Genomic DNA, 22979 nt, shown 5'->3' on the forward strand with positions numbered 1-22979 from the left:
GACACGAGCTTGCGAGCTTCTCCAGTGGCATCCATCTGCAGAAGGAATTGGAATCAGAGTCGGAATCGGAATCGGAATCGCAGTGGCTGCCTTCGTGTATCTGGGCGCCTGTTCCAATCTGTACATCTTCATTTTTCTATTCAGCATTACAGCCCCGAACGGTGAGTGTTTGTGTGCGCCTTGGTGCATTTGTCATGCCAGTGTGCCAACAAACCAACCAACGACTTTCTTTATGGCCGCCTGCAGACGATGGCAGTCACCGGATAAAAAAAAATACAACTGCTAGTCAGCGGAAAAGCACTTAACTGCTCCTCGTTTCCCAAACAGCTGCTTGGGAAATGTGTTATCTTTTTTAGATGCAAATACAGAAACACTGCAAAGCAATGGCCATATCAAGCGCCATAAATCCCAGCTGCATCTTTGCCGAATCTCGACTATAAACCACTTAAAACGCATTTTGCCAAAATCAGTAAATAACTTTTTAAACAGCTGCAAACAAAATGTTCAGCATCGGTCAGACGCAATGTTTGATACAAAAGCCTTCAAAAACAATTAAGTGGAAAACATTTATTTATTTATAGGCAAACCGGTTTCCACAAGCTCAGTCGGTAGTGGCTAGAATAAAAGTGGTAAGCGATGGGGAATGCGAGAGACGAGCGTTGGCTTAGTGTAACGAAAACGAAATGAAAAACTCAACACAAATCGAATGAAAAATTCCACAAGTGAAGTACAGTTCGTCTCGAGGCTATAAAATAACTGCAGTTAAATCGGAATATTGTTTAGTCAAAGAAAAGTGGTAAAAACAGTTGATTGCTTTCTTTGAGTCAATAAAAATTCGCGAAATGGAATTGCTTTAGGTTAGATTTATTTATTTCTTTTAACACTTTTTAATGGGTGCATTAAACGGATTGTTACAGTTCTGCTACGATATAAATCACAGCTACGTTTATTGTAACTTGTATACATTTGCTATTTTAACTATCTATCACCCAATTTTTTTAGTGCTTGAAAGGTTAATGGTTATTTTACTACTTAATGGTTCAAACTCATCTAAATTTTAAGAAATTTGCTGTTAGTTATTTTTAACTCCACAACAAATTGTTAGTATAGTTTGCATTTTTATAAACAAAATAACTCTTCGCCGTTTGGCCACAAATCTAGTTTCACGATATTATGTCCTATTTTGTATAAGTAAATAATTATTATTGTTAATATATTTCCTGTGAAAACTATTAATCGCTCAAAGCTTTTTAGAACATGCCATTAAACCACAAAAGATGAATAGCCCCATAGTCCTCAAAGATAAATTGATAGCCAAAAAGTTGCCAAATCAGTGTTTTTTGTATATGGTTTTCTCTTTTCGGAGTAACCAGCAGGTGTTAAGCCAAGTTGTGCGACGAGTAGTGTAGCGTTCACTTAGCCAAACTCACTAAAAGCGTTGCGCCGCCATTTTAGATTCTTTCTGGCTGTTTTCGTAGCTGTTGTCGAGTTCGCTGTGTCAGGTACGCGATTACTACCAAATGATGTCATTGCCGCTCGCTCTGGCTCTTTGTGTGTGTTCAATAGCCAGACTGCCGGTTAAGTTTTCACAAGCGTCCCCCACCCGAAAGGCACCTGCTTCGCTTCGGGTTTCGCAAGCCAAAAAGGCGAACAAAAGAAGGGGTGGTGGTGTAGTATACGGTGTAGGTGGTATGGCGGTGGTCTGCTAAGCAGGTTGAACCTCAGGCCCATTGGGGCAATGCCAGGCGATAAGGTGATTACTCGGTATCTTATCTCCGAGCGTGACTAATTGGCCCAAATGAATGGGGCCAGCGGTTCTGACTGCGACTGTGAATGGGTGTGGGTCGGGGTCGGGGTGGTGGGTATGCATTGAAGAAGCCAATTTCTGGCCCGAGTTGTGCCTACAGCGGTTCCTTGGGGTAGGTTCCACAAAAATATATCAACGTTGGACAGCCCTAATCGAGCAGTTGCATAATGCAAATTACCAATTATGTAGAAGCATAGGAGGAACGATGAGAAGACTCATTAAGTGATTGTGGAAAATACTGAATTTAAAGCAGCATTTTTCCATTCAATAGCCAACTCCGCCTGATGAAAGCAAACGAATGGCAGTAGATTGAGGCAGATTGTCGTCGAGTTAGCAACGATTCAATTGAGGAAAACAGTTTTATACTACACTACAAAAAAATATTTCTTGTAAAGCTAAATAAATAAGGAATTTTCGAAACATTTTGTATATAAACATTTACTTAGTTAATGTAACCTAATTAAATTTATAGTGCCTTGCTTATATATAAATTTAAACAGCCACTTAAATATAATTCGATTAGAATTTCCGTGTATTCTCCCTACTTGTCGATGCTATGACAACGCGGAAATTGTGTACCGCTTTCAACAATCCAGAAAGGGTTCCATCAGCAGAAGCTAAACTGAAGCAACAATCACATCCGCCGCTGTCATTCGGTTCAGCATTCAAACGAACTCGCCAGCAGAACATCATCATTATATGGGAGACTACTTGCAGTCCATTGTAGTTCATGCTGATGTTGCTGCCCGACAGCAACATATAGTTGCTGCTGCTGCTGCTGCTTCTGCTGTTGCGGTTACAACATGCTGCTCTAAATTTGCATTAGAAGTTCATTATTGAGTGCGGCTAAGCGGGAAGGAAGCTCGATCGAAACGGGAGAAAAAGCGCAATAGGAAAACTCAAGAATGGGAAAACTCAGATGGCTGACCGCAAATGAATTGCAACTGCAACTGGAGATATCTCCTGCTTCTTCCGCCCACCACTTGTTGCTATGACAACGAGATACTACTACTGTTTATGTCCGTCTCTTGTTTACTTGTTTATTTACCAAATCCAAATAAATAACCACGACAGAATTATGCACAACCCAAATGGAATTATTTTGGAAAAACGAACTCGGCGGCGGCGGCGGCGACCACACCCAATTTGTGTGTGGCTATTATCAGGGGCACTTGGCCACTAATTAGAATGCTGCACTTGGCGGGGCTTTGATCATCAACTGCCGGGCACACCAGTTGCGTAATTGCAGATTCAATTATGCAGCTACTCTCCATTATGACTGCACTGTCAAAGAGGCAACTTCACTCAGCCCACATCGCGATTTTGCACCCGTTTCTCCCCGCATTAATTAAAGACTTCCGCTCGGCTGGGGGAACTTCTTTTGTCGTAATTGTTGTCTTGGTAAATGGCCGATGCTCCAGCAGATAGCTGACCAAAGGAGAATGGCCCTGACTGTGGCTTTTCCTGAGGAAAACAGAAGGTGGAGGATTGAGGACGGAGGACGGAGGAAGAGGAGGAACGGCCCTGGGCGGGGTCAACGCACCCGTGGATGCAAATTACGTGCCCAGCCATCAACCCCTTGAGCTTAGGGCTATTTGGTGGGACAAGTTTGCCAACGTAAAGGCATCGCCGCCAGACAAGGCCGTTGTTCAATGTTGTTAAAGAGATAACCGAGGGGTTTGAGCAGATCAAACAATCCTTATCTGAGTGCCACTTTGTCTATTAAAATGTACTCTTTTTCCATGTTTACTTGGATATTGATTTAGATCCTTTAGTGGTTTGCAAAATATTCTTATAAATAAATTCTTTGGAATTTATCTAGATTATGTGTGCATACATATATAAAACTTGTATATTTTGATATAGAAAATTCGCTGTACCTGTTTCCTGCCACAGCCGTCCAGTATATATATATTTTTAGACAAACGCTGCATCTATTAATATTTAATTTTAATTTACCACCCACTATCTGTAGTCCCACTCTCATTAAACCTGACTCGAGGGAATTTATTAGATTTCCCACGCACTTTGAACTATGACATTTGCGGTTTTGCAGCAAACAGCTGCCAAAGCTTGAGAGTCTGTCAGGTTTATAAACAGTCTAACTTATTTTTGAAGTCCATTTTCTTTCTACGTTATTTCTAAGTAGCGTTTTATACCTAGATGAGTTTAATAAATTTATTGGTGAAATTTTCGACATCTCAGAGTTGTGGTTCCTTAAACAGGGGTACGCCTGTGTAGTATGCTCACCTTGGGCAAGTCCCGGATGTGGTTGGCATCGAGGAACAGCTCCTCCAGGGTCCGGGAGTAGCGCAGAATCTCCTCGGGCACCTGCGGAAGGGAGCAGTGGCGCTTGTCCACGAACTCCACCTGCCGGTTGCAGCCCTTGAAGATGGGAATGCACTTGAACATGCTGCTCGTCTTCGGCCGCGTCGGCTGCGTCTGCTTCTTCTTGGACGTCGTTTTGGCGGCTTTTTCGATTTATTGGGGGGATTTATAAAGTTAGGTCGTTTTGGTCGTAGGATGGTCTCTTAACTTGGCCAACCGGCGGACATTTAGTTGCACACTTTTATTCAAACTTTTTTTATAGCACAGGTGTCGCCCACATTTTTTGGCCGCACGGAAATATCGCTGCAATTATTATTAACTTTTATTGACATTTAATAAGGACACTTAAACGTTACGTTAGGCGTTACGTTACGATTCGTTAACGGGCAAAAAACGTAAAAGGGGAGACTTTTTTTGTTGTTGTCCCTGGCCTTGCCATTTTGTTGCTGCTTTTGGAGTTTTGTTTGAGTGAGAGAGAGTGCGAGAGCAAAAGAGAATTGCCTACACGCACACGCACACGCACAAAAAGGCGCTTGTATGAGTAATAAGCGAAATAATGAATAATAATCAATTGTAATTGGCATTTAGTTGGAATGCCATAAATTGCATTGCATCACGTAGTTGGCAACGCGACGCATTTGTTGCTTCCTTTTAACAGCAAATAGGTATAGAATGGAGGAATGGTAAGAACCTTAAGCGGAAAATTAATATAAATGCGACACACCCAAACAGACACGCACACATCGAAAAAAATTAAAGCCGGGAATCGAAATTGGAATTATTTTAAGCGATATTTGCCATATTGGTGCCACAGTGCAGCGGCGTATGTTTTGGAATTTGCACACGCACACACATAAACAGGACCAACACTCACACATATTTGCAAGCTGCGCAACAACAAAATGCTGGTCTTAGGCGGCGAAAAATCAGAGAAAAAGTGAGAGAGAGACAGAGCGAGCTGGCGTTTTTCTTCCTTTTCTTCTGCCCCTTTACGTTTTTCGCACGTTTTTCACACGAGTAATTACTGTAGTACAGGAGCCACACAGAACAACAGAAACGGCGAAGCGCGTCCAAACGAATCGAACACGTATACGCGCACAGACACACACACGCACGCACTCCGCTTTAAAATGCAGTTAGAAAAACAGGCGGGTTTTCTCACTCAAAAGCGGTCGAAATCACGAGCCGAATGCGCCGTTGTTTTCATCCGTGTTTTCTAGTGCTTTCGTCCAATTTTCTCGACTTCGTCCGCCCGCACGCAACAACAACTTTTGATAGAGGTGGGGAAACTTCGATGCGAACATCGATACCAACCTTCGATGCCAACATCGACGTTATCGATGTTTTGCAAAACATCGGCCTCATCGATGTTTTTCCATCTCTACTCTGCTCTCCTCTGCCGCTGAGCTGATGCCTATGTTAGATTTTAACATTTACATTTATATTAGATTTCGCACATCCCAAACTTAATAAAGTTTGAAAATCTGCAAATTATCCAATTTTTGCACACGCGAGGCCTAGTTAAAAAAAGGGAAAATAAAATTATTCTTAGTCACAAAAGACAGAATTTTTTAGGCATTCTCCAACGTATTTCTTAGGAGGGTGTATTTGCTAACGAAAATGGTGACAACACTGGATTGGTTAGTGACCATGCTAATTGACGAAACGAGCATTGCTGTTGGGAGGTTAACTTCGCTGAACAACAAAAAGTGGCAGTGCCGGTTGAATATACATAAAATCGAAAGACCCCAGCGCGTTTTAAAACTTACAAATAATTTCCCTTTTCGTCGCTGTGAAGCTTGGTAAGAATAATTTTCAGTACCAAGTTGAAAATCTCCTAATGGTTAGATGAAGCTTTATCAGCTTAAACTAAATTTTTATTTACAGCTTACCAACATTAAAAAAAAAATTTTCATTTTATATCAAAGACCCTCGCAATATGAAGTTCAAAATCAATTAGTTTGGACAACACTGTTTTTGCTTTGCGCCCCCTGCATAGCTTTCTCTGCCGACGCCGACGTCGACGTTGCCATTGAAATGTTTGACAACAAAAACAAGAGTTGCCGGTAAAAGCTTCACAATACGAGAGCGAGAGACTCACTTTTTAACCGCTCTCTTGAAAAGCACGCACAATGTTAACCGATTTTGTTAACATTTCAGTCGTTCCTATTTGCATCTGTATATCTTTAAATAAAAGAAACTTAAATTCAGCGATATTCCAATACCTTGAGTTGAAAAGGTGAATTTGAAATTATAATTAAAACTTAAACGTGGCATTTCTGTACATTTTTCTTTGAATTTTAGTTAAAAGTTGCATCTTTAAATTTCAACCGATCCGTTAATGTTTCACCAGATGCAAGCAATTGCGATTTTTCTTGTCGCAAACAAGAAACAAATCCTAATGGCCTTACTTCTCTTCTTGATACAAGCCTTGTTGATGTACTGGGATAGCGCAATCGAAGAGTTCTTGGCCCAACTGTTAAACATTGGATGGCAAGGACCCACATGGATCAATTTTGGTGCGATCCTTATTTCTGCATTGGGCCTTTATCTGGCTGTCAGCGCTGTTATGAGTCAAAGGCATTTTCGCATATTCAACACCAACCGCGTGGCCTAAGGATACACCACAGGATTGGGACACTAGTTTGGCGGAAAGGCAAATGTCGGAAAGCATTGTTTTACTGCATTTTTTGGTCAACAACTTAATAATAATAACAATATAAAAAAAATTAAAGGGAAATCGTTGAATAGACTTTAAAACATGTTCTATTGTTTTTATTCTACAAATGTAAAGCCCGGACATATACGACGCAGTCCAAAAAAGAATAAAACTTTCACTGCCGACTAGCTCTTACTGTCAGTTTTTTTTTATGTATAAGTTTTAATTTCTTTTCGTTTTCCTAGATATATAGACCTAACCAAGAGATCGTACTCGTATCTACAAGATACAAATACTCGAACCGGGTAACAGCGCCGAAGGGTCTGGCTAAGAGAAATTGGGGGAGTGTTTTCGCGCTCGCGAAGAGAGTCGGTTTTGCTCGTCGAAATAAGCTGCTTTCGAGGCCGCGTCCATTCATAAAGCAAAGCTCAGTTCTCCAGTTCTCCTGTTCGCAGTTCTCCAGTTCTCCGATGGCGAACTAATTGTTTGGACGTGTTTGCTGCGTCGCTCTGTGCACTTGCGGGCGCGTTTCTCGAGTAATTTTTGCCGGCGCTTGTAAATTCGCTTTATTGTATGATATTCTCGACTCTGTGTGTGTGACAAACAAATATTAAACAAGCCGGAGCAACAACAATAATTGCAGCTCCAGTACTGTGAAGTGTATGTGAGTGCGAGTGTGAGTGCGTGAGTGCGAGCGAAACACAAACGTAAAGCGGAAATGCAAAAAAGACAACAAAGGTAGCAAACAAAAATGAGGGGGAGGAGGCAACAGGAGCCGGTGCAGAAAAGCGAGACAGCAAGAAGTGTGAGGCTAATGAAAACGAAATGTGATTCATTGGCTTTATCAATTGTGAAAAATTCCGGCATTGTTTAGTCCTGGACGACAAATAAAATTATGACATAATACAACAAAGGAAAAAATATAACAAGACACAGAAGAAAGTGCGTGTGTATTGAAAATTGAGAAATGCCAAACAAACAAAGCGGCAAAAAAGGATATATGCGGTAAAGGAAAAGTACCGAAGAAAAACAACAAGTACAGTAGTTGCTGCTTCTTATTGCCCACAAAAAAGCAAAGAACTCAAAAAGCAAATACACTAAAAAGCAAAAACACAAAAAAGCAAAGCAAAGCAATGCAAAGCAAAGCGAAAGCGTAGCAAAAACAAGGAGCGAAACGGCGGCAGAGAAAAAGCTTAGTAAGCTGCGCTGCTGTTGCTTCTTCTTTGCTGTGTTTTTTTTCCTCTTTGTTATTTTTTTTTAAATTTTTTGCAAACAAAATGTATATGATGCCCAAACAAGAAGAAGAAGAAGAAGATGAGAGAGGAACGAACATAATAGAAGGTAGAAATTTCGAGGAAATCGAAATTTGCGTCGTTGCTGAAATTCGTTTGTTCTCCTCATCCTTCTCCTCCGCTTTGTCCTCCTCATCTTCTCTTTCGTTCTCTGTTTTCCTGAGCGCCTGATTCTGTGCCTGTGTGTGTTGAGCTCTTGTCTATGTGTTTTTTTGTGCAAAAATTCACATACAAATTGTTTTATATAACAACAACTACCCCAATATGATTTCCTTTATTCAGCCGGCTTCTTTGCTTATCTCCCAATTTTCGGTTTTATCTTACCAAAACTGAAATTTATATATACATATATATAAAAAAGTTGTAAACAAAGCAAAGTCCAAACCGCTGTGCTTTAAACAAATGAACAACATTGCAAATATAAAATAATGTATTTGATATTTTAAAAATTATTCTGTTGTTAAATGTAATTTTGGGCAAGATATGAACAGTTCCAATAAAATTGTATACTTTTTTTTGCGAATATTTCATCTTATTTTTCACACATTTAAAATTCATCTTGACTTAGCATTATTCACCCAACACGTATTTTTCGGTGTATTCAAAACAAAAAGCAAAGCTTAAATTACAAGCACTTTTTGCTTTTCCCTTTTGATTTATTGAATTCTTTTTTCAATTGTCACATATAAAAGTTTGTCTGCGTTTTGCTTTACTTTTTGCAAAGCCTTTCATAGTTGAAATAGCAAAGGCAACAACAATTTAATAGTAACGGCAACCAAGCCGAAATATATTTTAGCATTCATTTATGCGATTTTTTTTTGCGAGCTTTGCTTTGCCGCGCGAATACGCGCTCTGGAGATAGAAATGTATCTTGGAGATACACGCGCCTTTTGTGGAATTGAAATTGAAATGGGCCCCGCCGCCTTTTATGTGGCTTTATCACCGTCATCATCATTATTATTATTATTATTATGACTATTATTATTATTATGATGATGCGTGCGTAATGGCAGCCGAAGAATCTGAGCCGAAGAATCTGCGAATTTATCGCAGCTTAAATCCGAACACACACAGCAAAGTTCAAATTTAAGGCGGATAAAAGGATGAATGATGATGTTAAATGGAGGGAGAAAAGGATCGGACTATATCAGGGCAAAAGATCCTTTCTGATCTCTTTTCTGAATATTTTTTACTGAAAATATTGTTTTCAACTCACATTAAATAAAAAACAGTATTTCATTAACTAGTCAAAGAATAGGAAACTCAATTAGTTATAAACCTCTAATAAATTATAAGTTCACTAAAATTTAACTTGATATTTTTATTTTCTATGAGGCTAGCTAATAAAATAAAGATTAAAAAAAAACATATGAACTCAAATGATTGCAGTTTGCAAAACAACAGAAACCAAAGGAGCAAACAACTTTAATTGGCTTTCGAAAAAAACTGTCACAAAACTTTATGGCATAAAAAGTGTAATCAAGTAAATATTAAAAATTAAACTTTTCGTTGTAAAGCTTTATTTGAATTGATAGCAATATTGCATAATTGCAAAAAATTGAAATGAAATAATTATTGGTAAAGCTCTATGAAGTTTAAATTTTCATCTTTTTTTGTTTTCCTGGGTTCTGATTCAGCAAATGACAGGTCTCACTGTACTCCCACCTCATCAATTTTCCGATTTGTGAGCTGACAACAAATGACATTGGCGCCGGGCCATCGTGTTAGCGGCATGTTTGTGCGGACTATTAAACAAATTGCGTATACGCACTGTTGCTCGCGTAAAATATTTATGCGTATGCTCAAATATATTAGCATACTTTTGCGTGTGTATGTGAGCATGGGTGTGTGCATTAGATTAGTAAATAAAATTCGGTGATTTGATTTCTCCCCCGATTTCCGTCCAGTTCCGAAACCAAACATCGAAGTGAGAGCAGAAATGAAAAAATGCTTTTGGTAATCGAATTGACTGACACTGCGCAGAGTTCGTCAAAGTACCAATAATCGTGTCAGATAGAAATATATATTTAATTAAAATCGAGAACGGGCCACCAAAAAGGCGCCCCAGCCGGAAAGCGGTGAAAAAAAACGTCGGATTGCAATGTTTTTGTTTTACAATCGACGTTTTCTCGTGATTCAACTGATTGCGATCCTGCTGCTGCTGTTAACCGACCACAATGGACGACTGAGACTAACCAAGGAGTCGACAACAGGTGAGTGTCGTAAACTCTGTCACAATTCTCACACCGCATTCCCCGTTGTTCTGCCAATTTGGCTTTTAAATTCTGGCCAATTGAAGTATTTCTAAACTTAGATACTTGCAAGTTGAAATGTTAGAATACTACAAACATTAATATTATGAAACTCAATAATGGTTTCTAAAGGTATTTATTGACCGAGGAATTTGTAGGCAGTTTAGGCAGAATTTTCTTACTTTCCATTGCAACAAATGTTTCTCGCTTTTAGAGCTTAAAAAATAAGAGGATGGTTTCATTTTTCTAGTTGGCTTAAATTGTTTTTGGCTACACTTTTATTGTTTCATTGGCCGATTTGGCTAACTTTTGTTTTAAAATAGTTGACAACACTGATTCAAACTGCCGGTTGGAACTCCACTGGGGACCCACAAAACTTCAGACAATAATCATAAACTAATGGCGTAACATGGCAGGCGTGTCCGCATTCCACTCCAAAGGTCTTTCAAAACTCTCAGCGGATAGCATAAAGAAAAAAAAACTTGTTGAGTTTCAAGGGGTTGAGATTGGTTAGGTGTGGGCTCGTTTGGGTGTTTGTCCCCGGGATTTCTACGGCCAAATCCCATAAAGAAAATCAGCAACATAAAATATTAAAGTTGGTAAAACACGCGAGAAAAGTTTTTCGGTCTTCCGCGGCACGATTCCGTTGAGGATTGTGGCGTAAGGCAGGAGAGCTGCCAGGATAACTACCCCATGCTTCGGGTTTTCTGAATGTTTTATTTTTGGCAACTGCTCTTCTCCTTTTGGGGGTTGCTTTTTGAGGGGTGTACCCCGCCTAAACCTCCCAGGATTCCGAAATAGTCCCTTTGCATGTACGCTGGCTATTGCGAGGTTATTGCGTCGTTGATTTGGCTAAGCGAGGTTATAATTCTAATTTATTGTAAATGAACAAGTCAAAGGCATGACGTTGGCCAATGACAATAAGATATGTTGGGCTCTTGTATTCAAGCTGGCCAATCAGATGAAAAATTCTGCAGTCACCTGTATTTTTCTAGGCAGATATTATACCATTTCGATTCCGTCAGTCATCTGCAGCATTCCCACGTTTTTAATGTAACCATTTGAAAGCCCCCAAATTCAAATAAAAAAGTCTTCTTTTTCGTTTGATGTTGATCAGTCAAGCCCATGTGTTCTGGTCATCATAAAAGTTTAAAGCTATCCCGGGCAAGCATAAACAATTTACATTTATGAAAAACCTTGTTGATTTATGGAAATAAATAAATAAATATTTGATATCGGTTAAAGGAAATACCAAAATTAAACAAAAAGCGCCAATTCAATAATAGCATATATTAAATTAAAAACTTTAAACAGTATTTTAAAGTGTTGTACATTTAAGAATTTTGGCTTGTATACGAAAGCTTGTAATTTGAATATTGATTTAGCAAGTAAAGTAAAGTTAATTGTAAAGTGTGAAGTGTTTTATGAGTTTTATGAAAAATTCAGCAAAAGAATAAATATTAAATAAATATAGTAAATATTTATATTATAGATTCTTTTAATTATACAAAAACAATCTGTTTTCTTTTCGAGATTTTATTTCAATAAATACAAATATTTTTTTGTTCACAATTATATTTATAAAAATTGTCAAACAGTTGGAAAAAGACGCCGCAGGCTTGGCAATATCCTTGTGAATGGCGAGCGATTACTGTAATTCCCGAGCCACCCGCATGAAACGAGTCAAATGCTGTCCTGCAACATATTGGATTGCAAGGGACAATCAATCAATTCGAGACACATCGAGCGGTCATCCCTCATTCATCAGTACCGTCTGATTTTTTCCCAGTCTTCTTGCCAACTCCCCGATCTCCCCATCCACCGACCACACACAATCATCAACTATTTATCCGCAATTGCTTGGAAGAATCAGTCAGAGTGCAGGGCATGGGCAGGTTCATGAAACCCAACCAAAGCAAACCGAATGCGAAAACTTTGCACACATGACAGAGCAGCAGGATGGGATCGGAGGCGGCGGGACCAGGAAATGGCGAAATTGTGGGTGGGTGAGTGCCTCGGAGGCAAAGGCAAAAGTCCAAGTCAAACGACTAAGCGGCATGTCGTCAATAAATTTTCCATTAAATTCAAAGTAACCCAAAACAAGCAAAAACGGGGGAAAATAAAAAAAGGAAAATCTACGGAGGAAGGTATCCGAAGGAACATGGCGCAGAACACTACATAACTTTCCTTGTTACGTGCCAGGGACTGGGTGTGTGCGACCACGTTTATGCGTGGGTTTTCTTAGAGTTTTCAATTTTCCAAACTACCAAAAAAAAAACAAACCCCAATTTTATTAAGTAAAGACAATAATACGGAAAATTTCTCTCTATTTAATTTAGATGAAATGGTCAGACATATCTCTTAATCCTAAAGCTTAATCTAAGATAATAACATGACATTTTGTTGAAAGGGATGAAAATATAATAAAATCAAGAGAGAGAAGTAGAAATTCAAAATATCTCTAGCTCATTAATATCACATTATTTTAGATAATTATGCCTAATATAAAAAATGTATTTAAAAAGGTTTACTTCACAACAGAAATTTATGAAAAGACTTTCAGTGCTCTCCTGAAAATTTTTCGCGAAAAGTGCTCCCCATTAACTCAGCATGTGTGTGGGAGTCTCTTTCTTTAGTTTGAGTGTGTGTGTTTGTTATTGGTATAGCTTCCTGCTTTCCGCTTGCCTGCCTACTACGGCAATTGCCTTCAAGTCGAGCCTCTTATTCAATTTTCGCTGGCGTTTGGCGCCATCTACCGCCCACCGCCGGCAATGCCAGTAACAACAAAAACAATAGCAACAGCAACAAATGGCGGCAAGCGTTGAGCGTTATTGTTGCCGCTGGCAATTCACTGCAGGCTCACCATAAGCTAAGAGGGCAACCCACAACATCCCAAACATCAACAACAAAGGCGAGATGGGAGGTATTTTACCCTAAAAAACTCGGAGAGTTGCAACTATGGTAAATAATTGTAGATAAATTTTAATAACAAAGTCCTATGCTAAGAGATAACATAATAGATAATAACTCAATGTCTTATAACCCAATTTATAAGAGTTAAGCACAGTCTTTCCATATCATTTCTTTTTTGGGGTTTTAAGATAGTAAAAATGAACCTAAAGATCAAAAAAACAGTGTCGTTTTTGTTACAAAAAACATACCTTAAAATCCTTTTTTATTATTATTGTATTTATTACTGAAAATCAATTCTTTTCTTGGTAGATAGTTACCCATTTTAAGGTGAGGGTATAACAACAGCATCAGCAATAAGTTTTCTTGTGGATCTTTGGTGTTGTTGCTGGTTTATTCATATGCCAAACAGCAAATCGTTTGTGGTTGTTGCAGCTGATGTTATTCTTGTTGCTGGCTGGAAGCAACAACCTAAAAGCTACCTCCAAGTGCTCCATATTCATATGCAAATAACAAGGCGAGGACCTTTGTTCTCCGCTGATGTTGCTGCCACTTTTGTTGTTATTGTTTTTTTTTCCAGTTGGTTTTTTTTGTGTTTTGCTGCGTTGGCTTCTCAGTTGACGGCGACTGAGAAACTGGCGCCCCAATGCTTGATTTCAATTTTCAAGTGCTTCCTGCTGCGGTTGTTGTTCTTGTTGCAAGTCCGCTCAGCTATTTGACATCTCAAGCAGCGTTACAACAAATGGCAATAACAACACCCTCGTCGAACAGTGGCTTCAGCAAAAACAGTTGAAATAACAACTTGAGGAGTCAACGTTTTGCCGTCCGCAATAGAAAACAGAAAATCGGCTCATCCAGACCACAAATGCAAGCCGTTTCCCCGCTCTTGACTGGATGAGTGCCCCACTATTGCCATGATGGCGGCGAAGATGAGGATGAGGATGACACTACGTCGACGATAAGCCTAAAATACCCAAGGCGCCGGCTTATGTTCAATGCAAAAGGGAGGATAGATGGAGTACAGAGCGTGGCGAAAGTTAGTGGGGAGTTCGGGGATTGTAACTAGCAGCCTTTTGCTCCAGCTCCGCCTTTTAAGCCCCGAAAAGAGCTACCAAAACAAGCTACAAAGCTCTACACTTCAAAAAAACTAGAAAAATGTCACCTTTCTACCACAAAAAAAAAACCAAACTTAAAATTTACTTTAAAATGTTTTTTTTTTCAATTTCTAAGTATAAGATCATTATTTTTGGGCAATTGAACTATTGTTATTTTATGTAGACGCCATTAGAAAAATAAAAATATCTCATACACCGTCTAAATTTGATTTGTAGAGAAGTTTAAGTAATAAAAATAGATGTTCTACATTAAAACAAGTTTGGCTCTTTAGGCTTTAAGCCTAATAAGTTGGTCTACAAAATGTACAAAACTGTAACCTTTTCGATGACTTTTATAAAGCAGCAATGAAACGCTATAAAGTTCTTTAATTTCTATGGAATACAGTTTAATTCCTGGTCAATGCTGACAATATAGACTTCTTATCCTATTCGTTTTATGACTTGTCACGACTCTTTTTTATAGATGTTCCAAACTATCTTTTTTTCGATGTATCTAAGAGTGTGTTTTTCGAGCGCATTCGCTCTGATTAAAGTATCCACCTACGAGCATTGGCGATGGCCATGACGATGTTTCTGCCGGGAGGATCCTGCGTCGCATTACTCGTAGCAGTTTCCGGTTTATAGCCTCATTGAAAATCCTTGCCGCTGCCCTGACAGCTTTAAACTGATTGCTCCACACAGTCACACCCACACACACACATACACACGGCGACACCCTCTGTGCAGCTGTGTTTGTGTGAAACTTCTCGGAAATCAGTTAAGTACATCGTGGACCTTTCCCCGGCGGCAGTTAGCACTTGGCAGGAAAGCAACGATTTTTTGCTTTTTCGTGGCATGAAAAATCTTTGGGAAAATATTTTATAAATTTCATAATCTTCTAATCGCAAAGAGGGTCGAGAGGTAAGCATATTTCCTTCTTTTTTTATCCCCACTGACAATTATAAGGAAATCATCCCCCTCCGGATCCACATCGACTCTTATCTGACGCGTGAGACGAGGTTAAAAAATATAACGAATTTTATTAGTTCAATTAGAAAGTTGGAGTGGACGAGTTCCTCCATTTTACCAAGAATACTAATGAGGGGAAAATTCAACTCCAAAAGGTGTGAAATTGCGTAATGAAATGTGAAAGGCATGAACAAACTTAAAGAAATTTAAAGAAGTCGAGGTAAAAGTAATACATTTTAAAATGGCTTAACATTTTGTGAAATTAAAACACTTCTTACGTCTGAATGTTAATATTCTGAAATATAGTACTAAGATATATTTTAAATTGCTTTAAAATGTTGTGACCTTACTGTTCGCTTTTTAGCTCTCATTCTTTTCTGCTGCAATTTACTTTGCGATAGCATAAATATTTGAATTTCTCTAAAAACAAATGTCTTTACTAAGATTACCCTTAATTAAAAGCTCTGTTTCCATTTTTATTTAGCTTGTTTACATTTGAATTATTTTTACATGATCAAAGATAATGTCTCGACATTTTTACGAATGACAATCTAAGAATTACGGTCAAGACAAAGTGTTTCTTAATAAAACCGTCTAGACGGCGATGACGAAAGTTTTTGTAAACTACTTTACGGTGTTGACAATGTGAAATTAAGTTGTTTAGAAAACCGTTTGCTGAGACACCAAACAATCAGACTAAGAAAAGTTTAATTTCGTTAATTTCCGGTGAGAAACTTGAAGTGATATTGACTTCAATTTGGGAATACACGTGAGCGATTTTCCGTTTGGTAGGCACATAAGCATATTAAGGCTTCTCGGCACTACATCCAAACACCAGACCAATTGCGAATTTCATAGAAAGTTAAAAGAGAAAAAAAGAAATTTAAAATTGGAATAAAATGGAATAATTGTAGAAAATATCCCTCTTAGTCAGCATGACGTTTCAAATATTATTTCCCCCCCTGAAACATGTGCCGTGCGTCAACTTCTTCGAAATGTTTATATAAAATGGAGAAAAAATATAAAAACATAGAAATGAAAGGAAGGCGACTCCTGGGCCACTCTGCCATAATGCCCAGAATGCTGCCGTTTGGCAATTAAAATTATTATTAGAAGTTAGTTGGCATGAATTTGCGTAGCCGTGGCGCCGCATTAGAAAACTTTTCCCCATTCGGGCGGGCGTGCCTTGAAGTTTCTGCCAAAGTGGAGTGGGCGTGGGCCGACCCATAAATGGTAGAAATGAGTCGCTTTAATAGCGCACCAAACGCGCCTTAAAATGAAACTGGGTCTGAACTTTAAACATTGTCAAACGTGGCCTAGATGACGTAGCGTTATTATTTTTTTCTGCTGGCTCGCCAGGCTTGTGCGACCCGAATGCCAAGAGCCTTAATGTCATATTAATACTTTGGCAATTAGATATGTTTATAAACGAGAGGTTTAAATGTTTATTGCCGTAAGCGGCGTGTGGCGCAGATGCTGCTGAAGTTGTAAAACAATAAATAAAAGTAAAGATTCTTTATTAAAAATTATATTGGAATTGCTTAGAATGAGGTCGTAATTTCCTGGACATTTAAATTTTAGCAATTGAAAAGGGCAACATTGTTTAAAGTCAGTAAAACGTTAAGCATTTTAAGCATTTCTGGAAAAATGTAAATAAAGTTTTATAGATATACTTGTAACTGCATAGGCCGTTGACTGTATTAGGGACGTTAGGTTCTGATAATAAAATAGATATTATTGTATATTAAAATTGCTTCAACGCCCAAAAAAAATAACCAAAACTCTACTGATTGTACTTCCATTTTGTTTGGCCTATCACTCGTTCAAATCATGATTGGATTACTCGATTTATAAGCTTTTCAAGCCCAATTGTTTGACCATTCTTCATCATTCCTATGTTCAAGTTCGCTCCCCTCCTCCCCCAGCCAATATGGGTTGTCATTGTCCGTTTGACTGGTTTACGCATAGAACCACGGACAACAGCAACACTTTGCGAACAACAATTGAAATAGCACTTACAACTTGAACCTACCCCGCCTCCCTTGAGGGTAACTTCGGCCGACAGTGGCAAGTACAAATAAAATCCATTAAAAGTAGTACCACGTGTAAGCCGAGTTTTTTTTCATCCTTTTTTCTCTGCGTGTTATTTATATATTTTTTTCGTATTAGAATGACGCATATTATTGACAACCAACAGCGAGAAAAAAGAGAAAAGTGGACCTTTTTTGAGGGGAAGCCTAGGGGGGATTCAGGGAGTACAGGTGTACCGACATAGCCGGTAATTGACGCTTTGGCCGCGTTGATGCAACACCAACAACAATGCCCAAAAAAAGCTACAAGTAAACAAAAAATTGCCAATGGCAAAGAACTTGATGTCCGATCATGTCGATAGGAGAGTGCCCCCCTGAACACTTACCTGTGTGTCGGCATTTCGAACGAAATATGTTCAGCCAGTTCGAGCATTAAAGCAGATTTCATAGTTGATGCGGGAGGTGGTCGAGAGGTGGAAGTGTCTAACTTTTATTTTTTTGCCTAATCATTGTGCGACCAAGAAAACAAAACAATTTGTGGGAGCCTGTATGTACGTTTCAGCTTCTCTATAGTATGTGCCACATGTGTGTTGTTTCTCCCATTAAAAATAAACGCGATTTTCAAGTAGCTTGTTATTTTTGTTAGGTGAACTCAATGCGTTGGAATATAAAAACAGATCATATAACTAGGAGTGCACAGAAAGAAAATACATTTTTTTTCAATATTACGTTTATATTTTAAGACGAAGTGATACTTATGCAACCATTTCACACTAGAGTTGACTTTGAATTCATACCAAATGCATGAAATGATGAGGCGCAGCCAACTTAACTCGTTATAAATAACGCCGAAGGTAAAATTAAACAATTAAAATTAAATTCTTCTACCTCTTTTAAAGTCTTTTATTAAATAATATCGAGAAATAATGACCATGATTGCACAATCAAATTTTAAGACAAGAAAATTTATCTATTTTATAAGTAAAGAGGTTTGTTTTCTGCGTATTTTGACTCTTCACGTATTTTTTGTAGTTTTGGTACAGTGTTCGAGCCTCTTTATAAAAATGACAGGGGTAGAAAAGAAAAAATAAGGGGACCTGGCTAGCCAATGCCATTTATCTACTCTTGCTCGACTTTGAGTGACAACACCATTCCCACCGCATCCTCTTTTGATTTTTTTCCTCCGTGTCTGTGCTGTCATTTGAAAACAACATTATTACTACTATTATTGTTATTATTGCGAGTATTATCAGCAAGTTTCGAGTTCATTGAATTTGACTAGAAACCCAAAGGGGCGTTGGTGGAGGAGTACACTATACGCAGTACACAGTACACACGAGTTCCGCCAGGAAAGAAAGAGAAGGAGCCTTGGCAGGCGAAGTGGGTCAGCGTAATCAACACAATCAGTGTCCAGGAATGCCTCCCCCTTCTGGTTTTCCTCCTGGTCGGCAGCTCATCTCCCAACTCGGAAATTTCTCGGTCTAAGTTTCGTGTTTGCGTTGGCTTTTTCTCGCCATGACAACTACAGGAACAACAATGATGATTGCAATAAATGAAATTAATGCGTATTTGAAAGAGCCAGACAGGCGAATCAATTGACGAAAATGGAGTGTCCCATTTTGGGTGATAGCTATAAAAACGAACACCCCAAGAAAAGAAAAGATAAAAACATTTTGGCTTCCCATTTCTATGTCTGTGGAATGTTCTGTTTAAATACATATGCCTTCTTCGCAAATTTTCGATTTTTTCTGTTTACTTTTTCTACCAAATCTGTAAAGTTTTTCGTGTGGGCAGTTGCTAAATTTAGACCATAAATTGTGATAATAGCGAGGAATGGTAAAAATAAATGTTTGGTTATTCAAACTTGATTATTCCCATTAAATGGCAATGGCTCTTGTTGGATTTTTTTTTTTGGCATTATCGCCCGTGTAAATAGATCTTCTTGTCAATTTTAATTTATAAATATGTTCGTGTGTTACAATAAAAATGTCAAAGCTAAATATGCAGAACATATTCCGTTTTATTCACTTTTCAGAAATCAAACTTACCATTTAATAAATTTAATTATATGCATAATAAATTGAGCTTCAATGAACTGGAAAATGGAATTTTCCGCATTATTCGATTAAAGCATTTTATTATAATTGAATGTTTGCGTGCAAAAAATCAGACGGTGATTAATTTGATTTAAAACTTCCCACAACCTCATAAATCCGGTAAATAGAGCTGGCACACAATTAGTGTAGATAATTTTGTTTATTTAATGAAGAAATTGTGGAGTTAATTTTAGTTGATTGAACTATGAAAACATTTTGGATAAAAATTTTTCTGTTTCTGAAAACAAAAAAGTTAATAGAAAAAGCTAAGAGCTCTTAATTATTGGTGTAAAATATATTAATTTTTATTTTCATATCTAAGCTTGCAACTAAGTAATAATGTATATAATTTAATTCTGAAAAGTGATTATTTATGAGTTTCTCACCTCTTGATAACGAATGACTTTTTCCCAAAAAACAAAGCAAAGGTATTATAAGCATAAATTACAAAACAGGCTAAGAAAGCCCATCAACATAAACAAAAAAGCAAGAGCCTGGTGTATAATTTATTAATTTGTATTCCACGCTTAGCAATCAACACCAGAGGCCGGGCCGATCCCAGAGTGTCCGTCAGTCTGCCGCCAGTCTCGGCGGAATCTTTGTCCCGGTTTCAGGCCCGTTCGAAGACCCGGATCGCATACTTATACCCGTACTCATTCTCGAACCAAAATCCAATCCCATGAATGAAGTCGGATTGAAGTGGCCGACAGCAATTTCCTCGGCGGTGGTGCGGCTAACTAAATAATAAAATGCATTTAGCATAATTTGCTTAATTTCATAAATATATAATTACATTTTATTTAGCCATGACCATTATCGTCCATCTAGTGGCGTTGCATGTTTTTCAGGCATTTTTTAGAAACCTAGCCAACCGTGGAGAAGCCTCCAAAAAGCCGAAAAAAAGGAGACAAGAAGCTCGAGTTGAGGTGTGTGCAAAGGGTGTGCCCGCCTGCAATTAAATTGCGCTGAATAACAAAAAGAAAAGACCAAAACCAAAACTCAACTAAAAAAGCATTAAATAAATGGAGAGCATGGAAAAGGAATAAATAAAAAAGAAGTCAGCTTGCAAATTGACACGAGATATGAACACGGACACGGACAGGCCAAGCTAAAAACTTGGCTCGGGCTTAACACTTCTTGGCTTGGCCATGGCTGGCACTGACTTTTTTGTGTCTTTTTCGGTTGATTCTTTTTGTTCTTTTTTTTTATCGTTTTTGCGTTCTTTTTTTTATTTTGATTTTCAATTTTTGCTCCTTTTTAGTGTTCTTTTTGGCAAAACCCCACTTACCTGCTGCTCTGGGTCTGGGGGATCAAATGTTCGTGCAAGCTCGTTAAAAAGAATTTGGTTCATTTGTTGTTGTAGCTAGCGCTACACAATGAAAAATGCCAAAAAATAGATAACCGATTCGTTATTACATTGTATTTATCAAAACATATACCTCACTAATTAAGCAACTAAATTAGATCTTTTAAAACAGGAGCTTACCAAAATATAAAGTAATATTCCAGAAACTAATTAGAATTTGCTTTAGTTTTTACGGCCTTTTCTTAAATTTCTTTTAGATTTCTTCAGTTATGAGTAAGATTTAAATGAGAATAAAATGATGAAAAGGGGTTTTTGTTTGTTCTCTGTGTGTTAGAGCTGCTACCGCTTCTGAGGTTTTCTTATTGGTGCTTTTTTTGTTTGTTTTCTTCTTGTGTTTTTTCGGTGCATAGTGAATGCTCTGCACGCTGGAGACCGAGAAGTCCACAGGCTGTACGCTAAACTGGTTTTCGGACTGCATTCTTTTGGGCCACGTTTATTGGCGCTGCCGCTGCTGTCTGATGCCAGTTTCGAGCAGGCTCAGCGCAAGTTGCCTGGCTGAGAGGCGAAATTGAATCATATGCGGTGCAATTTCTATGAATTTCAGACAAGCTCGTGTGCTGCCAGCCTTCTGCTACAGTTTGCCTTTGTCTCTCCATCGACATCGTATAGCCTCCCTGGATATTCCCTTTTGTGAGTTCTGAGTCCGTGGCACAACTAAATTTAGTTTGTTGTTCTCTTCGAATTTTGCGCACGTTTCGCGCTTTGCATGATTAATTGTTTATGCAAATTGCTGCCTGGCTTATAAGGCATCCAGAGTGGATACACATAGTCTTTGAGTGTTCAAATAGTTTCTCGGAGATTGTTGAGCTACATCAGTGCTCAACAATCGCCGGCATAATTGATTTGATTCCGTTTCCCAGATATTGATTCTTGACAAAGCATAATCCCAATCGGTACACATGCATTATAGGGGCTTAGGCACTCTGCTGCTATTTAATTAATACTCAATTAGCTCACTCGCAGCTCATTTGCATAAATATGCGATATGCACAAGTATTTAGAATTCATTGCGGCTTATATTGGATATCAATGCGAGGAACGTGATTAACTTTGTTTGCAAATTAGTTTCGCAAAGAGTCGGGCAAGTCACAGGGGGCCGCGGGGTTGAGATAAAGTTTTAATTAACATTACAGCTAATCCGCTTAGCTGGATCTTGTCTAATAATCTGGCACAGTGAGCTTAATTGCCTAAAAATGGTTGCGATACCAGAAGTTGGCCCAGTACAAAGTCCCCCAGACTATGAAAATATTTTTTTAAGGTTTCTCTTCTAACTAGTGTGGTCATTTTCTTTTTTCTTATTTTTGGCTTTGCCCTTTGGCCAGCACGTTTAATGGCCCTAAAATGAAGAAGTTTTTTTTCTGGGGTTCCTCCAACTCTTCGAAGCAATATATTTAATGAGGCCGTTTATCTTTACCGTAATAGGTTTCTCAGTCAGCGTAAAACAAGTTATTTAAAGTTTAGACTGGATAATTTATCAAACGTCAAACTTTTGGGCCCACTGTACCGCCAACTGTTTGACATTTGGAGCCACGACAAACTATCACACGAATTAACAGAACTAGAGCCAAGTGCACGACTTGACTTGGCAAAGTTCATTTACACGCAATTCCAAGTGCACTCGCTCTCGCTGACAGGTAATTGTAATAAATATCTCAACTAATTACTTTTGAGCACTGTGCAACTTATCTTAATTATGCAGAGCACAGCTCGGTGCAAGGTTTAAAGTCAAAATAAACTGTTGGATTTAAGAGCTGATATAGCGTCGGAAACATGGGCGCTTCAGAAATCATTAAAACCGAATTTGCGAACAACAAAAAAAAAGAGAAAAATTGATGAATTAGTTGACAGGGATTCCGTGCTGTCTTGGCAACATGGAGGCGGCAGACACGTGGTTGCTAGCACGTACCAGGCGGCGTATACGTATTTTCTAATTAAATGGTTCCCGGTGCTGCCCCCTCTGAAAAATCAACCAAATGTATCGCTCCACCATCGCAGCGACTTTTCACTCCGTGCTGCTGCCATTGAGTGTCCTCTGGTGCCATCAAAATGGCTGCCATGCGGCCATGTTGTGCGGTGTGTGTGTGTGTGTGTGTGTGTGCTCCATGTCCTCCGCACCGTGTACTCCACCCCCTAGAAATGTTAGCCTGCTGCCTCTGCTCTCCTGTGTATTCCGCTG

At 38.6% G+C, this 22979-nt stretch overlaps 2 protein-coding genes across 33 annotated transcripts in view; one reads left to right on the plus strand and one right to left on the minus strand.

Annotated features, from left to right (window-relative positions):
• Positions 1-5419, minus strand: part of LOC108148589 (protein lap4) — a 61263-nt gene extending 55844 nt beyond the window's left edge. For 12 of the 29 annotated variants that reach the window (XM_041709725.1, XM_017275653.2, XM_041709731.1 and 9 more), the window contains exons 1-2: positions 5161-5418; positions 4058-4438 (exon numbers count right to left, since the gene is read on the minus strand). In XM_041709725.1, coding sequence (XP_041565659.1) covers positions 4058-4219 — 162 coding nt within the window. In that variant the 5' untranslated portion in view covers positions 4220-4438; positions 5161-5418. Of the gene's footprint in view, positions 1-4057; positions 4455-5160 lie in introns of all 29 variants that reach the window. The other 17 variants (XM_017275664.2, XM_017275660.2, XM_017275656.2 and 14 more) reach the window with 5 other exon arrangements.
• Positions 5420-7241: 1822 nt separating this feature from the next.
• Positions 7242-22979, plus strand: part of LOC108148717 — a 61472-nt gene continuing 45734 nt past the window's right edge. The window contains exons 1-2 of one of the 4 annotated variants that reach the window (XM_017275885.2): positions 7242-7330; positions 9994-10299. In XM_017275885.2, the coding sequence (XP_017131374.1) occupies positions 10188-10299 (112 nt within the window). In that variant the 5' untranslated portion in view covers positions 7242-7330; positions 9994-10187. Of the gene's footprint in view, positions 7533-9993; positions 10300-22979 lie in introns of all 4 variants that reach the window. The other 3 variants (XM_017275881.2, XM_017275884.2, XM_017275883.2) reach the window with 3 other exon arrangements.

Source organism: Drosophila elegans, unplaced genomic scaffold, assembly GCF_018152505.1.
Source record: "Drosophila elegans isolate 14027-0461.03 unplaced genomic scaffold, ASM1815250v1 contig_476, whole genome shotgun sequence".
NCBI classification, from domain to species: Eukaryota; Metazoa; Arthropoda; class Insecta; order Diptera; family Drosophilidae; genus Drosophila; species Drosophila elegans.